Source organism: Coenobita brevimanus, chromosome 55 (genome assembly GCF_032717465.1).
Source record: "Coenobita brevimanus isolate Jiangsu-jjx chromosome 55, ASM3271746v2, whole genome shotgun sequence".
In the NCBI taxonomy this organism is placed as follows: Eukaryota; Metazoa; Arthropoda; class Malacostraca; order Decapoda; family Coenobitidae; genus Coenobita; species Coenobita brevimanus.
The window spans coordinates 48,400,352-48,421,461 of NC_137008.1; the positions used below are offsets into that span (position 1 = coordinate 48,400,352).

Genomic DNA, 21,110 nt, shown 5'->3' on the forward strand with positions numbered 1-21,110 from the left:
ATTCTGCAGTCTCTCTTTGATTTAACACACCACTGCATATCTTTACCTAGCCTCACATTACCTGATTCCATACAGCTTGGTATGATCTCACCAAATATGATTTTACCAGATGTATTCCGTATTAACTTCGCATCCGCACGTATATTAAAGAGAATGTCTGTCTGTCTGTCTTTGATGAAAATCGAGGGGGATGCATACAGAACTCTATGAACAGCTCTAACAGGTGTAACTTTTTACGGCGAATTTACATTTGCTAAAGTGGCGCTCTTGATGGCCAAGATCACAACTAAAAAGGAATGATCAAGTCAACATGATGGAAATGTGGTAGTCAGTTATCGTAGAGTTTTTACCTCTACATCCATAAACAACTGCAACTTGTCGAAAAGGTGGACGGTGTGATGGGGTGGTTGGGTAGGATTGAGTTAATGAGTGGGCGTGGAGAGGCAGGGTGGGTGTTGTGGGGCCGGGTGGGTTAGGTGAGTGTGCAGGGTTGAGTGAGTGAGATAGGGCAGCGTGGGTGGGTGAATGGGTGGGCAGGGAGGGTGAGAAGGTGGGTGGGTGGGTACTGGGAAAAATGTCCATTTTAGAAATAGGTCAATTAAAAATATATTCCTTAGGAAATGGGCCCAAAGAGGAATATAGGTTCAGTGGGTAAAATGGGCCCCTTGGCTCTTCTCCCACAGGGGAAATGGCCATCCAGGGTCCCAGGCAATGCTGGATAAATCTGCTAGAATCTCAATATTACCTAACCTAATTTAATTAAGTCCAGCATAATCTGACTTTATTAAACTACAGCGATCTAATCTAGCCTCACTCAGCCTGTCCTAATTAATCCCTACGAAATCTGACTTTACACGATATAAATTAATGTACTGCAGTTCAGCATAGCCTAAATAAATTCAACCTTCCCTGGCCTCACCTAATTTCATTTTGGTTAATGCAACTAAACCTAATTTAATCAAACGTTCATCTCAAGGGTTAATCGTTACAGAATCTACTCAAGATAGGCTCCAACTCATGAAATATCAGAGGTTTCCTTTAGCTTTATAAACTTGTCTAGCGAATATCTTATTGAAATATATGAGGCACTACTTTCTCATCTAGCCTAACCCAACCCATTTCACCCCAACATAAACTAACCTGACTCACATTAACCCTACTTCCCCCCTCTTTCTTCCCCACAGGTCGTGTTGGTCGTGCCAGTCTGCCGGGCCCGTCCTTCGTGGGTGAGATCAGTAACGTGACGGTGACGGCGGGACGTGACGCTGTACTCACCTGCACCGTAGAGCACCTCAGGGGATACAAGGTACACCACACCACACGTACCACACTACATCACTCCACACCACACGCGAACCATGCTATAAGGGGAAAAGAACGTCAGGCAGTGGACATTATTTTAATTTTCATAACTAATACTCGTACTTATAAACGATCATTTTCAGTTAAGGGGATTTTTTTTTCATTAAAGAATGTAATAATATCCTTGTCTAACCCCTTCAGCCTGGAGAAAAAAAAAGTCAAGCTGAATAACCTACAGATGAGTTTGGTTTAGGGAAGATTTCTGATGGTGAAAGGATGAATGATGTGTATATACGATAACTCCGGCTTGGAAAACCTCATATTAACTGAATAAAATAGTGTGGAATCAGCAAGAAAATAATTAAACGAAACTGAGTCACTACACTCAGTTTATTTGTTTATTTATTTTTTATTCAGGCGAAGATGCACATGACAGGTTGGTGATGATTGCCTGAATGCATCATGTCCGAATAATATTTACTAACCCAAATTTCCCCCTCATATATACGGTGTCAGTTAATAATGCCAATGAGTAAAGAGATTATGACGAAATGTTGCATTCAGCCAATCATCACCAACCTGTCAAGTGCATCATCGCCTCGATTGGGGGGAAAAAATGAGTATGGTCTCCACCCACTGTTCGGGATGGAGATCCTTGACTAACGGTCACTAAAACATGAACAAGACACCTTAGTTGTATTCATAGGTCACTGTTGATACATTTTGTAGTAATTTATTGGAAATTGGTCCAAGTTTGATACTAACTCAAAGTCAGATTTTACATTTCTGACAATGACCTTGATCCCATTTTACAGATTTGGATTTTTTTTTTTTTTTTATGTGCAGTGGCCCATCCCAGGACACAAAACCTGAGACCTTCAGATATCTTGCCTGGTCTCCGGTTCTCCTGGAAACGTAACGAGACTCTGGACCCGAGATTTTACATTTCTTACAATGATCTTGACCCCATTGAGGAGATCTGGATTGTTTTCTGTCAGCAATTGCCCATGCCAAGACACATAACCTGGGCCCTTCGGATTCCTTGAACAGTCTCCGGTTCTCCTGGAATCGTCCCGAGACTCTGAGGCCGGAATAATATTAACTAGAACTCTGTAACTGCCCTGCAGACAGTCGCTAGTCCCCACCTACAGTTTCTTTCAGTGACCTTGGCCCCACTGGGGAGATCTGGATATTTTAAATCAGCAAAGGCCCATACCAGGACACATAACCTGCGCTGTTCAGATCCCTTGCTCAAGTCGAATTGATATCTCCAGTAAACACAACCAACGAAATACTGATGTGGCATTTTCTGACATGACTCCACTGCGTGAAAAGGATTTGGATTTTTTTCTATCAGCAATGGCCCATACCAGGACGCATAACCTGGGACATCAAGATTCCTTGCGCAGTCTCTGGTTTTCTCGGAATCGTCGCGAGACTCTGAGGCTGGAATAATAATAATAATACCAGCAAAAACAGTAGTCTTCATCTACGAAAAAAGTGGAGACTAACAATCAGATTAAAGAGCTTAATGTGAGAGTGGGTCAGAAGAAGAGGGATAATGGCAGGGAAAGAGAGAGAGAGAGAGAGAGAGAGAGAGAGAGAGAGAGGGAGAGAGAGAGAGACGTCAAATAAGAGGGTGAGGAGAAAGCAACGACAAGGAAGAAAGGGAAGTCTGTCTATCTATTGGTAGACGCCATAATCTACAAGAGGTGGCGACAAACAAATCACCTCCATGTCGCCCTATCCCCTGCCATTTCACTGCCCTCCTCCCAGCTCACGCCCCCCTCTCTCATGTACCTGTCCATTCCATCTCTCCATCTTATCCTTGGCCTCTCCCTCCATCTCTCATTTGAAGTTTAAGGCCCGACTCACCTGACACTGACCCCCATACCGCTAACTGGGGGTGGCTCCTCTGATGTAATGAGGCATGTTATAGGATGCAGATTTGAATTATCCACTTTTAGGTTTTGGTTTCATGTAAATATGATGGATTTGAAAGGAGTTCTGGCGGAAAAACGATATTTTTTTTTTACATATTTTGGGCCAGCAGCCTGGGCCTTGGCCCAGTTTGGCCAAAAAATTAATCAGATGATCAGAAGGTTATACCCCATCATCCTTTTAAGTTTAATCAAAATCGTAGCAATAGTTTTTGCGTAACGTTGTTAACAGACAGACAGACAGACATACAAACAAACAAACAGACAAGCCGAGTGAAAGCATTATCCGTCTCCGAGCCCTCCCGGGGCGGGGACGGGTAACAAACAGAGTGAAAACAATACCCGTCCCCAAGCTCCTCCTGGGCGGGGACGAACAGTAATAATAATAATAATAATAATAATAATGGTAATAATAATAATAATAATAATAATAATAATAATAATAACAACTCTAATTCTGAAACTGGTGAAGCAATATACAAAGAACTACACATTCCAGATGAAAATACTGTTGTTATTGTGGACCTTATATTAAAGACCTTATTACTCAATTTTTTTTTTACAAATTTTGACCTGTGACCTTGAGATCAAGGTCATAGTCATTCATACTATACAGATCATGTTGACTCATGAACCACCACACCTCCACCAAGTTTGGTCAAAATCGGTTAAATGCTTTCTGATTTAGCACTTTCAGGCATAGGCAGCCATTCTGATTTTCCCCAGTGTCTCAAAAAAGTATTTGCTGGATCTCAGAAAAGTACCCAGTGGCGCCGCTCGACGCTAAGGTTGTCATTATCGTACCCCGGCAACCTGTCATTCAAAAGTGATTTCCGATTTCGTATCATATGATACTCGAATCATATCTTTATGCACGAATTTATTATACACGAATATTATTATACACGAACATATGATACACTAATCAAATGCATCTCATATGATACACGAAATCAGACACACTTTTGAATGGTGGGTTGCCAGGGCACGATAATAACAACCTCAGAGTCGTGCGCCGCGACTATAGTATATGTTGACGACTACATACTGGAACATTTGCAAAGCAATCGATTCAGCAGTTTTTACTGCGCAGGAGAGCAAAAACTGACAAAATAACACACAGGGCTCCAGTGCGGCGCTAGTGCTAGGAATATTTTTTATGCCAAAAGAAGCCTGGAACCAAGACACATCACTCCTGAAAATTTCAAGTCTCCATCTCGAACGGTCTTGGAATGCCAGCCTTCTAGATCTCCAACCCCCCTCCCCCCAAAAAAAAGAAATAATATCTACAATATCAATAAAAACTCCGCAGAATGTGTTCTTAATAATAATAATAATAATAATGATAATAATAATAATAATGAGGTGGTTTGGCCATGTGGAGAGGGTGGAGGGTGAGAGACTGACGAGGAGAGTGTATGTGAGTGAGGTGGAGGGGGGAGGGGGAGGGGGAGGCCGAGGATGAGGTGGAGGGATGGAGTTTAGAGGCATATGAGAGAGGGGTGTGTGCGTTGGGAGCAGGGCAGTGAAATGGCGGGGGACAGGGCGACGTGGAGCCAGTTTGTTTGTGGCCACCCCGTACGGGATTAAGGCGTCTGGCAATAGATAGATAGATAGATTGATAATAATACTAATAAAAATAATAATAATAATCACAGTGGTCGTAGTAGTTGTAGCAGTTGTAGTAGTAGCAGTACCCGGTAGTAATAGTAGTAGTTGTAGCAGCAGTAGTAGCAGTAATAAGAAATAGAAGAAGAGAATGGAGAGGAGAAAAATAGAGGAGAGAAAAATGGAAATAAAAACGAAAACGAAGTGAGCGGAAAGAGAGAAGCGGCGATAAAAGACAAAGAGAATGAAGAAGAAAAAGAGGAGGAGGAGGAGGATAGTAGGATAAGTGAAGCATAGAAAGATAAATAAGACGAGGGACGAAGTGAAGAAAGTGAAGTAAATGGAGAAGGGAAGGAATGGGACGTGAAAGAAGAGCGGAAGGAAAGAGAAGTGGAAAGGGCAAAGGGAAGGAAAGAGGTGAAATGAGGGAGGAGGCGATAACAGGACACAGGAAGAACAAAATAAGAAGAAGAGGAAGATGAGGATAAGGATGAGGATGAGGAGGAAAGAAGTGGAGTAATGACAAAAAAGAAGAATGGAAGGAACAGAGGTTAAAAAACAAGGGAAGAAATGGGAGATAAAAGGAGAGGGGAAGGTGAGGCGAAAGGTGAGGGAAGGAAAGAGAAGTGACAGGTTGGAGAAGACAGAAGGTTATGGGAAAACACAAAAGAAAAAAAGAGAAAAAGAGGAGGAAGATGGAAGTGAAGGAAGGAGATTTGAAAAGAGAGGGAAAGAACCGTGAAAGGAGAGGGGAAGGAGAGAAGTGAAACGAAGGAGATGTTAACAGGATACAGGAAGGACGAGAAAGGAAGACGAGAAAAGAGAACGAAAGAGGGGAGTGAAGGCAAGGGAAGGAAAGAGATGCGAAAGGAGGGATGAGAATAGGTGGTTTGACAGTTTGACAGGCGATACTCCCCGAGCCCTTCGTCGGCTGTCACTCCCCTAACTTCCCTGACACCGTAACTGTGGGCCGTCTCTGGGAACATAGGGTAACGAGTTGCTCTTGGGCTGACAGGTGTGTACCATAGAGAACAGTTGAGCGGAGTGACACGTTGTTCCTCAAAGTAATCCCTTCTCTGCTGTGGCGTCCTTTTAAACTAAGTAAGACTACCATTTTTTTTTTTTTTTTTTTTTTTTTTTTTTTTTTTAGGAAGGACCCCAAGTCTGATGTTTCCACTAAGCTGTAATAATTCGTTTGGCGGTGTTATGAAATTTAAAAAAAGACGTTATTGGGTGAAAAGGATTAACGAGTTGGTTAAAAAACGGCGAAATGATCTTTTGAATTCTGAACTCATGTGAGTGTGCTGAATTTACATTCAGAGTGACAATTTCTTTCTTATAGTAAGGAGCTGCTTGGAAAGTAAATAATTTATCCTTAACTCATTCAGTCAGAAAGTTTTCTCCCACGCTGAAATTATTATTGACTGATGTTAGCCAGAATGAACTAAAGCAGACGCCATCAGACTGAAATGATTATGAGTAACAAGTTGATGTCAGAGCAATGAAACTGTTATTAGAGACTAACATAATATTTCCCAAGATCATCTGGTTTGTCATCAGGATAAGAATTACATATGTCCCTAGAGTAACAAGCTTAACTCATGAATAGCTTATCGATTTGCAGTCTTCTAAGAGTCGAGTTTGACTTTTGAAGTATGTCAGCATCTGTTGAACTATATATATATATATATATATATATATATATATATATATATATATATATATATATATATATATATATATATATATATATATATATATTTAATGCAGGAAAGTTATGGCTTGACCTGTGGAGCTTGTTATTGGTGTTCGATTTAAGATTCACAGTTTACATTTATTTTATGGTGTAATGATTTTGTGTGTGTGTGTGTGTGTGTGTGTGTGTGTGTGTGTGTGTGTGTGTGTGTAAAAAGTTATTTTGTTATGTCAGGAATTAGTTTTCGATATAAGAAATTATATACCGGATATTGGTACAACTGCAAACACTCCCGCCCGTTACAGGGGCACGAGGGTTTGAGGAGATGTTTCGAAACAGTCCACGTGAGTGAAGCGGAGTAACCTCGATATAGTTCCGTTAAGGAAAGATGTTTGTTGTATGTAAGCTCCATTTCGCAAGGTTGACATTTCAACCCCCATTATTGGTATAATTTACATTGTTCTACCAAAGGATAATAATCGCCCTTATATGACGTATTATGACTGTCCACAGTTTTGAGGTGAACTGACGTATAAAGGAGGGTGGGAGGGGAGGGAGTGTGTTCCCCAGCCCCACCTGGGGTAAGAGGGAGGATCCCCAACATGGAGTCGGAGAGAGGGGAGGGGGGGGGGAGTGCTGTAAGCATCGCACATGACACGGTGAGACGAGACAACATCTGCTTCATTACCCTCAATACTGTAACTCAGCAATACTGAACAATCGTAAATTAATGAGTAACTTCATGAACTATGTTTATGTGAGGAATACTTCACGATAAAAACGGAAAACTATATGTTTCAGTTTATGTATAAAGGAAATATGATGCTGTATAATCATAAACTGTGGGTGAAGCCATGCCCATGACTTGAGACGACACTGATCCAGACTGAGACTTGTGGATGGCAGCCTTCAGAGATCAAGATCAACCCACTCTAGTAGTGTTAATTTTATCTTTATAATGATTATAACATCTTAGGCTAAAAGACTAAATAACATGATGATCTTAGCATTAACACCTACACTGAGACAAAAATTGATAATGGAGTTAAATTGCTTAATAACTAATGAAGGCTTTTGATACACAAAATGAATGTGGTTATACATATATAAAATGTGTGTTTTTTTTGTGTGTGTGTTTTTTTTTTTATGTGTCCGACTCTGGGCATAGGCTTCACAGCCTGCTATCAAGGCCCAGCAGTCCTCCTACATACCATACACCTCTACATGTCACCAGTTCGGCGCTAACACCCATGGTCCATATTGAATACATGCTAGGGCTGTCTCATACAGGACTGGTGTATTGGTATTAGCGGGGGTATTTTTACGACATGTCGGCGGGTCTTGTGGTAGATCAGTAAAGCCTGATTTAATGCAATTCAAATCCTTAAATTGTTCACTGCCCCAGCCGGAATTCGAACCTGGGTCCGTTAGGACTGCAGGGCACCTCTCTACCGATTGAGCCACCGGTGTGTGTGTGTGTGAGAGAGAGAGAGAGAGAGAGAGAGAGAGAGATTCACTCTTTGTTTATATCGTTATTAGCCAAAAACTGATTTTCGAACCATGTTCCCACCACCATCACTACCACCGCCACCACCACCTCTCATTTCATGACAAGCTTAGTTTCTGGTAGTCTATAACGTCCATATAGGACTATTCATTAAAGTGACACGATATTAATTGTTTATAAATAATACTGAGTAAAATACTATCAATTTTATATATAAAAGGTGTCAAGATTTGGCTGAAGGTCTTGGCTATGCCAGTGTTTCGGACGCTATATTAGTTCAATTCTTTTCTTCTGTCAGATTGATTTGTTTATTGAATGAAATCCATTTTAACTTTGACAGGAAGAAGGGATAAACTCGAATATTTTTTACAGTCCTCTAGTACATGCTAACTGTTCCTGACCACACGGTAGCTGGATATAGAAATCATCCAATCATATTCATCTTGTTAGTTCTGCACCCAATCACATTTAAGGTTGGGCAGCCAATCATGATTTAACCCAGGTTTCTTCACATCGCCGATGAGGAAGCTATATCCAGTTTTGCCTTATAGTCTGCCAGAAACAAAGCTTTTCATGGAATGAGAGGTGGTGGCGGGGGTGGTGATGGAAGTGGGAACATAAATCGAAAATAAAGACTAAACAATCTTAACAAGTTGAATCACACTATCAGTTTTTGCCTGATAAGGATATAGGCAAAGAGTAAAGCTCTCTTTGTCTCTGTCTGTCTGTCTGTCTGTCTGTCTGTCTGTCTCTCTCTCTCTCTCTCTCTCTCTCTCTCTCTCTCTCTCTCTCTCTCTCTCTCTCACACACACACACACACACACACACACACACACACACACTCACAGATATATATATATTTGTCTCTGTCTGTCTGTCTGTCTGTCTGTCTCACACACACACACACACACACACACACACACACACACACACATATATATATATATATATATATATATATATATATATATATATATATATATATATATATATATATATATATATATAATGTGGTAGGTGGGGGCGCTCACCATCCACTCACTCGATGTAGTGCTGCTCTCGGGTGTCTGCCCTTTCCTCTCCATCCTCCTTTCCTTCCATCCTCCTCTGTCTCTCTTTCCTTCATTCTTCCTTGTCCTTCTGCCTACGGGTGACTTTACACTCCCTCTTCTGTCTTTCTTTCCTTCAATCTTTCCACTTCCTTCTGCCTGTGGGTGACTCTACACTGAGTGACAAGCCAAATGGTTTCCTGTGCACCAGGAGACCATTTACTACGCTGGGTGGTGACCATATAACCAAATTTTGGCGCCTGATGGTTTAGTGGGTAATTATTGCGCTCCAATCGGATTGAGCCGGTGAAGGTTTATATCCAAGGGATGGTTGGGGTTGATTGCTTATGTAATGCCACTCAGGGATGAGTGAGGCTGGTCACTCTCATCTTAAATGTCAGGACCAACTGCCTAGCCCCGGGCTCCTACGCTCCTCATGGGGCAATGTAGGATTGGCTGATTGATATATATATATATATATATATATATATATATATATATATATATATATTCATTCATTGCCAGACGCCATGTATCCCAAACGGGGTGGCCAAGGCTTAGAGTTAATTGTTTTACAGGGAGGGGCACTACTCCTCCACAAACCCCACTTGACACGTAGGGAGAATATATATATATATATATATATATATATATATATATATATATATATATATATATATATATATATATATATATATATATATATCACATTCATTTGGTGTATCAAAATCCTTCATTAGTTATTAAGCATTTTAACTCCATTATCAATTTTTGTGTCAGTGTAGGTGTTAATGCTAAGATCACCATGTTATTTAGTCTTGTAGCCTAAGATGTTAAAGTCCTAATATTTCTCTGTTTATTTCTACCTAGTTAAATATCATGCTAACGTTTAGAAGCTTAAAGTCAGGGGTATTATTTTAATGAAGGTCATTGAGTATGACAGGCCTTTGAAGTATTTCTAATAGTTACCATTTAAATAGCCGTTTCTCCGCTGAAGATACGATAGAAAATGATGAATAATAGCAAGCTAGAACAAAAAGTTACATGGTATTTATTGTTGCAAAATCCTCTAGGCGTATCATTGCAGCTTTGCAAAAATTTTAACAAATAAGCTATATATCCCGGGATACTGCCCACAAGTTTGGATCCAGTTTGTCCACTCGAGTTTGAGATATTTTGGCAACAGCGAGACACACAGATACACACACACACACACACACACACACACACACACACACACACACACACACACACACACACACACACACACACACACAGGCGATTACATTACTGCCTCCCTAGCTGGGCGTTAATAGATGACTGTGTCAGTTTTGAAATTCTGCTCCGGCATGCGACAGTAAATCTGCTTCCATTGCATCTTCTCCTGGGGCCTTTCCTCTTTTCATACCATTATGATAACAGTTTACATCATCCAGTGTTAGCTCTGGTATATCACCTGCGCCAGCTGAAGTTTATTGTCTTTGATGCATACAGTTTTTTGTACAATTTTTCAACTCTCTCTTCGCCATTTTCTCCCTGCACTTAATGGTTTCACAGTTTTTGTCTTTCAGTGATATAATTTGTTGCTTTCCTAGTGCCATTTGCTTCATACATGCTTCAGACGTCTTCCTTTTTTTTTTTTTTTTTTTGATCCATGTTTCTCTTTCGCTTTTGTTCTGTCTCTTGATGAAAAGTTTACTTAATTCTGCTCTTTGTTTTTCATCTTTCTTTGTGTTTACTTTCATTTCCTTTCTTCTTTTCATGAGCTTGATGGTCATTTTTAAATATTTGTTGGTTTTGGTTGTATTAGTTTTCCCAGTTCCCCTGCTGCTGCATCCCTTAGGTGTTGATAGTCTGCCCTTCAACTAATTAGTGTGACACTCTCGATAACTTTGAGCCTGAAATCTGTTCTTTATTTTTTAATGAAAGGCTTTTTTTATTTTCACTTTTTTTTTTTTTTTGATACTTTATTTTTAATCAGCTTCCTCACTTTTGAAATTGGATCTGGCTGTGCAACCCACCATTCTGTGATCACTTCCTTTATATATTTTGTTGATAACTGTGACATTAGTGATCATGCTGTTCTTTTCTGCGTTAATGAAGTCGATTTCATTCGTTGTTTCTCCTTTGGGCTTCTCCAGGTCCATTTTCTCCCTTTCCTTTTGTGGAAGAATGTATTCATTATTTACATGTTATACATGTTATACATGGATCAAAATAATCTGAGTTATTTTGTTCAGAGAGAGAAAAACAAACAGACAGACATGTTGGAGGGGAGAGTTGATTGGATATGTTGGTGTACAGTATGCTCCTCATAATTATGTAAGTATGACACTAGGAAAAGTAGTCTCTTCTTTTGTCGTGGCCGCACTGGATGCTGGCACTGGCTCTTGAGTGATGATGCTTTGTCTTTCTCCATTTTTAAAATCTCGTTTTTACAAAGTCTGTTGCCTGTGCTGTATATACAAACACACTGTTAAATACAATTCGATTATCTGCTTTGTCCTGTATATAGTATATGCTAGATAAACAGACGCATTTCCAAAGCATACTCTCTTTTTTTTTTTTCGTTGTCGTGTGTGAAGACTGAGAATATAGATGTAAGATTAACGACTGTTTCATTAACCCACCGAGCTGAAAGGTTAACGAGACGATGAACTCCGAGTTGTCGTAATTAAGGAACTAATTAGGTTTTTAAAAGTTGATGGAGGAGGTCGTGAATATTAAAGAAAGAAGAATTAAAAGGGTGCGAGGTGGCGGTCTGGGCGTGGTGCTGGGGACGAGTGAATAATGGAGTTGGATCTCATGTAATATCCATCCCTGAGGCTGCGGCTCCAGGCACAAAGTTACACTCTCATCGCTACCATCCTCTACCTCATTATCTATCAGGTCTTTCTATCTCCGTGTAATCTTTCACATCTGTCTGTCACATCTACCCACGACGTCAGTTTATCTGTTTGTCGCAGCTGTCTGTCACATCTGTCTCTAGCATCGTCTACTTCATTGTTTATCATATTATCTGTCTATGTACTTGTTACATTCATTTACCATATGTGTCTCTCACATCCATTTATGTCTGACACAGCTAACTTCTATCACATTTGTCTCTCTATCTCTGTTTCTATCAATCACATCTACTTATCTCGTTCAAGCTAATTTTATCCACCAAAACCAGCATAATGCAAACTAATCTTTTAATCTTCAAAGCTTTATAACACTTTGCCGGGCAGGTTTCTCCCTCAGCTAAGGAAAACTGACTGATAGTAGGCAGAATGAAACGTTTACAGTGCTCAAAATAATATATTTGCTCTCCTACATGCGGTGACATTTGGTGCGCAACGGTGGAGTACTGGGTCACAGGGAACGGGGTGTATAGTCTATTGCCAAAGCCGGGCTCATAAGAAAAAGCCTCCTTTGAACACTGATGTTGCTTTTTCTACTGTATCTTAATGAACTCATATGTACCTCCAGCGCTAACTTCAGGCACCCTCATCGTCATCTTAGCCCCAAGCAGTTCTCGCTCAGCCCCCCAACCCCCTTGTTTTGTTCCTTCTACTCCTTCTCCACACTTACGATTACCAAGGGACAAGCGCACACTTATCATTCTCCATATTCTCATTTTCTTTCATTTTGTTTCCTTAGCTGAGTCTGCCTTCCTTTCTCCTGCGTTTTCATTGACCATTCAGTATCAGCTATATCATCATCATCATTATCCTCTGTATCGTCGCCATGCCTACGTTGGTCATCGTTCACTACTGGCTCCCCCTGCTTCATCCATCTGCAGCTCTCCTTCCATCCCTCAGCTTGTCATTCACCTTCCCTCAGGTAGCGTGGACGGAGATGGAGACAGACCATCCTGACCATCCACACTTCTCTTTGCACCTAGGTCATCCACTTCTTTATTCTTCCTTGCACTTACCCACACCTCTCCTTCCACCCACCCAAGCATCAACCCAGATTACTATAATCCACTACTCCGTTTGTTAAATTATATCATATCGCTGCTGTCTTTTCACCCACCCTGGCGCTTCTCCCTCAAGTACTGGGGTTGCAGAGAGAGCCGTAAACCATCCTGACCATTTACACCTACGTCATACACCATTTAATTAACTCTGTCACGTAATCCCCAGGTAGAGTGGGCACAGGTAGAGACCCAACCCTGAAACCTGACCATCCACACCTTACGTCATTCACCCTTAACATCCACATCTTTATTTTTCCTTCCATCTATTCACAAATCTCCCCTCATCACCCATTGCTACCATTATGCCCTCAGGTAGCGTGGGTGCAGGTTGAGACGCAGACCATCCTAACCATCCACACCAATGTGATCACCCGCAACCCCCGCGTGGGCCTGAGTCACGAGGGGCACACCGTGTACCGCCTGCACCTCAAGCAGGTCACCGAGTCGGACAGGGGCGCGTATATGTGCCAGATCAACACTGACCCCATGATCAACCAGAAGGGATATTTGCAAGTGGTTGGTGAGTATGTGTGTGTGTGTGTTGCTCTCTCTCTCTCTCTCTCTCTCTCTCTCTCTCTCACTGCACAGTTATGTTAGTAAGTAGCTTTTCGTAGTCCTTCCATTCTCGTTAACAATTATATTTACTCTGTAGGATGAGCATATGGGGTTTCTTTGCACAGTATGTCTTGAATATCGACTCTGATAATAGTTTTCCCTCTGTAAGTTGTGGTCTTGTAGTCGTGAGTTCTGAATATATAAACAGAGATTTTACGCCATAAATATGTAAGGTTGGAATGTATTGTATAGCATCTTAAAATCAATTCTAATATATTTTTCGTCGTCTCTCCTCCCCTTCCTCCTTCTTTTTCTTCAATTGCGTTCTCTCCAAAATCGTCTCATACTCTCTTAATCTTTATCATTCAACTCTCTCTCTCTCTCTCTCTCTCCAGTACCGCCCGACATCGAGGACACTGCGTGGACTGGCGATTTGGTGGTGAGGGAGGGCACTAACGTCTCGTTGGAGTGCAAGGCCAGGGGGTACCCGCCCCCCGTCGTCACATGGCGCAGAGAAGACCCACACGACCCCACGCAGCACTGTATGTACCAGCAAACTTTTAACTGTAGTTGTAGGGTATGGCGCGATGAACAAGGAGGAACTGTGGTATGTATATATGGCGTTGATGCAGGGTTGATGAATGTTATGTATTTTTATGATGCTAGTGCGATATGTGTAGGGGTAGATGGGTGTTTGTAGGAGTGGTTCAGTAGCAGTGTTGGAGTGAGACTAGCTTGTTTGATGTCACTGTTATTCTGCAGTATCAATCTATGGATCTGTGTATCTGCCTAACTGTGTGTATGTTATGGCAGGAAGGTGTGAGAGAGGTCACAACAAGAGTTACAGACACAGAAGTGGTACTGATGGTGAATGATGGTGGGTCGGATATCTTTAATCCGGATGTGTGAGGCCAGGTACATAGCTTCATGGATGTTTGTATGCGACGGAGCCTGAAAATTAAGTCATGTATAAGTAATATGATCGTTGTTGAAACGGAGGGTGAGTAAGGGTTCAGTACGCTGGTGAATGGCGAGATACTTAAACTGGAGGACGACTTTAAGTAACACAATCCAGTGATAAAAAATGGGAGATAAATGTTCAGAGCAAGTGAAAGAAATGAGTTGCTCAAGAAAGAATAGTAGTCGATGGTATAAAGGCATTGATACGAGCCAGAGGACTGATTACAGATGTTTTATGAGGATGTTAGCGTCCACATTCATGTATAGTTGGGAGGCTGGTATGGCGTGTGTTTGTAAGCAGTCTAGAGGGAGAATAGTGGAAGTAGATCTGTTTAGGAATGTTCGTGGTTTGCACAGTTTGGATAGAGTAAGAAATGTAGAAATTCGTAAAGCAGTCGTACAAAAAGGATAAAAATATGTATGAATGGGCTGGGTCAGAGGTGGAGCCGAGCATTTCAAAGGATTAAATGCTGTATGACTAAATGTATAACCCATCTGACTGAACACTGTGTTGACGACTATCCTACAGTACTTTTATAATTTCGTTCTTCTACTTCTGGGTCCTTTCCACCCTACTTGTTTAATAATGGGATGATGCTGTTGTTGTTGTTGATGATGATGATGATGATGGATGATGAATTGTAGATATGGTAATGATAGTGGGTAGGATCAGTGTGGAAGCCAGAAGAGATGGGTGCTCACGTCCCCTCCCCAACACTGTTCTGCTTAGGTTGGATCCACCAGTGACTAGAGTTCGTTCAGCAGTACAGTGGGAGTGCTTTGTAGTGGTTACATATTTTTAAATATAAATTTCCTTCGCCGTAACCTGTAACTGCCAAGAAAGATATGTTGAGGCAATGTGGGATATGGAATGCATGGATTATGAAAGTTAATGATTTTTTTTTACTTTTAATGGACGGCGGATGATATTTGTTCCGCATGGTGGCATCTTCGAATTTTAATAAGCTTGGGAACACTAATGCTATAAGTTTGGCGACTGTGAGCCAGTAGATGAAGGGCAGGACGGTAAGTATCATTCATGCAAACTCACACGTGCAGCAAATCCAGGTTTTGATGTGTTAATAGCAGATATAACGGGAGCAGCAGGAAAGGAAGACCAAAGTGGAAAGACAGTGGAGGAATACAAGGCAGACGGTGACTTAACCTAGGGTCAGGGTGTAGCAGGAGTGGTGATGCAGAGGCTGTGAAGGGCTTTAAACTGACTCACAGCGTAAGAGCTTTGGTATTATGTGTGGTATTACGCAGGTAGTCACATATCCCTTCGTCAAATTCTGCCATAGAAACTGATTTTCCTCGAGGCAACAGTTCACCCATCACATCAAGAATAAATTCGTCACTTTTTCATATACGGTACTGCGAGGAAATTTTTGCTTCAAAACCCCTTTTGATTCCTCCAGATTAATAGTCTGGTATTCATAAATCTCTTCTGGTTTATGGGAAGTCTTTCTTTTCAGAGCATCGATCTGTTGGCAAGAGAATAACCTTCGTTCGTGTGAATGTGTTGCATTAAAAAGACAAAGCTTTCCCTCCAAAGTTAATTTGCTCTACCTGTAGTGTTTGAGTCAGTGCTTTAGGGCCTCTTCATCTATGACCTATATACATATCATATGACGACGAGTTGAAGAGTGACGTGAAGAGCCAATCTGAAGGTAGAGTGGCTCAAAGGCTGGGAATGCATGATGTACAAGGACGGTGATTAGATTTGGAAAGTTTTCAAAGAGTGAGGTAATGTGATTGTGGGGGTGAGGAGTGAAGAGGAGAAGGTGGAGGAGGATGAAAAGACCAGCCTAATGGAATGAAGAAACAACAGAGTGAGTGGATACAAAGAGAGGAGCTTATGAGACAAGTTTAGCTGCTAGGCGAACGAAAGAGGATACGAGACTAAAACGTGAGACTTGTAGGAAAAGTTGATAAAACTTTTGATAAAGCTCAGGAAGCATCAAACATGCAAGAAAATACTTTCTTTGAATGTGGTAATGGAGATGCAATATTTAGATGGAACGAATAAATGAATATGTTTGTGGGAGGTTTGTTAGGAGAACAGGGAAAAGAGTGGTAAGAGAGAAGATTGTACATCAAAAGTTCTGCAGATAATTATGTAGCAAATGGCAAGAAATTATGAAGCTCTCTTGAAACAAGTAACGTATGTCAGAGGATGAAGTGAGAGTCGCAGAGGAATAGGGAAGGAATGGTAGTGCGGTAGTGGAAGGAATGGTAGTGCGGTAGTGGAAGGAATGGTAGTGCGGTAGTGGAAGGAGGTGGGGTATAGAAGTGATCAAAGGGAAATTTTCAACCAGTTATTGAAACTGGTAAAGGAAAAAGATGCTGTGCTTTCAGGATTGGTTAGGATTATATCAGAGGGAGAGGGAAAGGTACCGCTGAGAGATTAATAGAGGAGATGTATTTTTGATGCAGAAAGAGTGATCAGAAGAGAATATGTCCAGATAGGAAAGAGATCAGTAGAGAATAAGTATGCTCAGTGAGGGGAGGTATGCTCAGTGAGGAGAGATCAGTAGAGGATAGCTATGTTCAGGGAGGAAAATGAATTCAGTAGTAGAGAGGCATGTTCAAGGAGGAAATTGAGATCAGTAGAAGAGAGGCATGTTGGTCAGTGAATAATCTCAAGAGAGGCTCTAGAAGTGATTGGTGGGAGTGAATCATGTCGTTGAGGGAGGCGTGATAGTTACAGACAGGATCCAGGAGCTGTTTAGATAGGCTAAGCCTGGATGCAAGGGAGAGTGCCTAAGGAGTGGAAGGACGGTATAACTAACTACTTGGTGGAGAGGGGTAGATGAGAGAATGTGACTACCAAAGGGGTGTTTGGTAAGTGTTGAGGGAAGGTGTATTGTTGGGCGTTAACTGAGAGGATGAAAGTGTTCGCAGAGAAGTTGTTGCGTGAAGAAACGGATGGATTCGAGGGGAGGGGGGGAGAGGGGCACGGGAGATGTTAATGAGATATTTGCATTACTATGTGTGGCAAAAGAATTTTAAAGTTGGACAAGACGTTGTTTGTAACAGTTATGAATATGATGAAAGGAATAAGGTAGATTAGATTGGGAGGCATTGTGGAAGGTACTATAGTCGCGGCGCGCGACTCTGAGGTTGTTATTATCATGCCCTGGCAACCTACCATTCAAAAGAGCGTCTGATTTCGTGTATAAATGAGACGCATGTGATTCGTGAATAATATGTTCGTGTATAATAATACTCTTGTATAATATATTCGTGCATAATAATATGATTTATGTATAATATGATACGAAATCGGACGCACTTTTGAATGGTAGGTTGCCATGGTACGATAGTGACAACCTCAGGGTCGTGCGCCGCGACCATAGAAATATATACAGTATAAGATGGATGGTAAATTTTCATATCATGCCGAAGTATTTGTGGTGAGGCAAAATCATGAGGAATTGATCCAGCTTGATTGTTGGATTAAAACAGATGGTGTCATGTCACCACGACAGTTTAATGTGCTTATGGATGGAATAAGAAGCGAGGTGAAAACGGCTAGACATGAATCGGGAATGGCTCTTAAGAGAGAGAGTAATGAGTGAGAACTGTATGCAATTTTGACTGCAGATGATGCAATGCTAATAGCAGATGTGAGTCTGGCAGAAAACTTCCTTGGTGCATGCGAAAGGCAGAATTTAAAAGTGAATGCCGAAAAGAGCAGTGTTTGAAAGAGGCACCGAGACAAACTGAAGGTTGAGACTGAATGGTATAGAAATGGAATATGTGTAGATGTTCCAGTGTTTCAAACTGTTACGAGTAAAGATGCTTGTATAAGGATGAAATGGAAAAGAAAAAAAGGATGCAGCAAGTAAGATAGGTGGCAGAAACGTAGAGAACAAGGATGAAACGCAAGAATCTAAGAGTGAGAGTTAAGGAAGCACTGCATGACGCTATATTAGTTCCAACACTAACACACACTAAGCCTGTCGCAGTGTTGATGATGCTTAATGGACATAAATCAGAAGTGAGAAGTTAGTTACCTCAAAAGTGTTTATGGGGTAACATGGAGGGATAAATAGACAAATTAAAGGATGGGTCAAGAATGTGGTGTAGAAACTGATGTTGTCAGGGGGAAATAACACTCAGAGGTGTTTAACTGTGTCGAACGGATGGAAAATAAGACACTGACCAAGGGAGTGTATGAGTGTGTGATAGTCGTGAGGAGAGGGTGACTGAGAACGAGACAGTGAGATAAGGGTAATGTGAGATAAGGTGCAAGTATTATAAGGAGGGAAGTGTGTCGGAATAGAGACGTCGTTACCGAGTTGGTACAAAAAAGCTTGAATGTCCGTTTGTCAAGGTTGTCTCTCATAGGATGAGGCGTCAGACAATAGATAGACAGATAAATAGGTAGACAGGTAGACAGACAGACAGATAGATATCTAGATAGAACGGATGGTAGATTGACTGCTGATAGTTGTACCTTTACATTCATTCCTCATTTTTAACAGTGGGGATAGTGTTGGAGTGGTGATGGTGATGATGATCATAATGATGATGATGAACATTTTCCTTCCTATATCGCTTCCCCGAGCAGGAGATATTTCTTTACCCCGGTGTGTTCAGTTTTCAAGTGGCATATTACCCTCAGTACGCAGTAGTTTACATCAAAACTACTATTCCAAAATATGGGTTGTCAGTGGAGTAATGTTGCTGACGCTAATGGTTCTTCGGTGGCTTATTATCCATCCAGCTTTTGAATTCATCCCTGTTTTTGGAGACTTGAATGACGATTAACTCCTTCAGTACAATGATCTCTTTCTGTTGTTTCTTGCTTCTGTCAAACAATTTTCATTCAGCTTTAGGAGATCCCCTCAATGTGAAGGAGTTAATGAAGGTACAGTACATGAAATCTCTCCAGTTTGAAGTCTCACCAACATTGAACAAAATCGTATACAAGTAACGAGACTATAATAACAAGAAACATCCCAGTGAATGAGTTAACTGGAGTAATGGCATACATGCACTGGATATAGCTAATGATACTATTCCCAGTTATCTGTCTTCCTATATTATTTCTTTTGGATTCTACGCATCCTATTTACGATGTAGCAGCAACAGACAATGCCGATTACGTCCATGAGTGTCAAATAATAATTAAATGGGTGGGAGAGAATTACAGTTCTTTACTTTTGTGTTTTGCTCACACTCAGTTTAACTCCTTCAGTCCGGTAACGTCTTTTGTAGTTAATTCTTTTTGCTGCCAGATGACTTTATTCAGTTTGGGAGAGCTTTCTAATAGGGAAGTTGCTGTGATAATGGCTTCTGTACATCTGATTCCTCCAGTTCAAAAGCCTGTCCCAAGCTGAATAAAATCGTAATAAGAAAACAAGAAAACAGTGTGACAGGTTATTGTAGTGAGGGGGATAACTACTTGTCTTTGTGAAGCAGTGGCAGTGAGTGTGTGAACCGTAGAGATTACGGGTACAGTTTACAGGTCTTGTAGTATATCCACACCCCAGTCCATTAGTATATCCACACCCTAGCCCATTAGTATATCCACACCCTAGCCCATTAGTATATCCACACCCTAGCCCATTAGTATATCCACACCCTAGCCCATTAGTATATCCACACCCCAGCCCATTAGTATATCCACACCCCAGCCCATTAGTATATCCACACTCCCAGCCCATTAGTATATCCACACCCTAGCCCATTAGTATATCCACACCCCCAGCCCATTAGTATATCCACACCCCAGCCCATTAGTATATCCACACCCCCAGCCCATTAGTATATCCACACCCCCAGCCCATTAGTATATCCACACCCCAGCCCATTAGTATATCCACACCCCAGCCCATTAGTATATCCACACCCCAGCCCATTAGTATATCCACACCCCCAGCCCATTAGTATATCCACACCCCAGCCCATTAGTATATCCACACTCCCAGCCCATTAGTATATCCACACTCCCAGCCCATTAGTATATCCACACCCCAGCCCATTAGTATATCCACACCCCCAGCCCATTAGTATATCCACACCCCAGCCCATTAGTATATCCACACCCCCAGCCCATTAGTATATCCACACCCCAGCCCATTAGTATATCCACACCCCAGCCCATTAGTATATCCACACCCCAGCCCATTAGTATATCCACACCCCAGCCCATTAGTATATCCACACCCCAGCCCATTAGTATATCCACACCCCAGCCCATTAGTATATCCACACCCCAGCCCATTAGTGTACGCACACCCCAACCATCTAGTATAGCCACTCTCCCGCCCACTATACTTTTGTCTTCTTTAACTTGACCTGGAAATGTCATGTGTCCATTGTTAATAAACAGCTTTAAGAAGAGATAAACACTAGAATATGGTGCGGAACACAAAGAAGTGCCAAAGAAAGGATGTAGGGCCGTCGTATTGCTTTATTGTGTCATTGAGTTACGGGAAATATGGTGCAAACATCCGAAAATAAAGTTAAGGTGTGCGAATTGCACTATACTATCGCCAACGTATCCAAGTAGTATAAT

General features: G+C 41.4%; 1 protein-coding gene across 1 annotated transcript in view; it reads left to right on the top strand.

Moving 5' to 3' along the window:
• Positions 1–425: 425 nt before the first annotated feature.
• LOC145401316 (lachesin-like) overlaps positions 426–21,110 on the top strand; it is a 158,785-nt gene continuing 138,100 nt past the window's right edge. Inside the window, exons 1-4 of the mRNA XM_080273642.1 lie at positions 426–448; positions 1,204–1,306; positions 13,379–13,586; positions 14,017–14,163. Of these exons, the coding sequence (XP_080129768.1) occupies positions 426–448; positions 1,204–1,306; positions 13,379–13,586; positions 14,017–14,163 (481 nt within the window). The remainder of the gene's footprint in view (positions 449–1,203; positions 1,307–13,378; positions 13,587–14,016; positions 14,164–21,110) is intronic.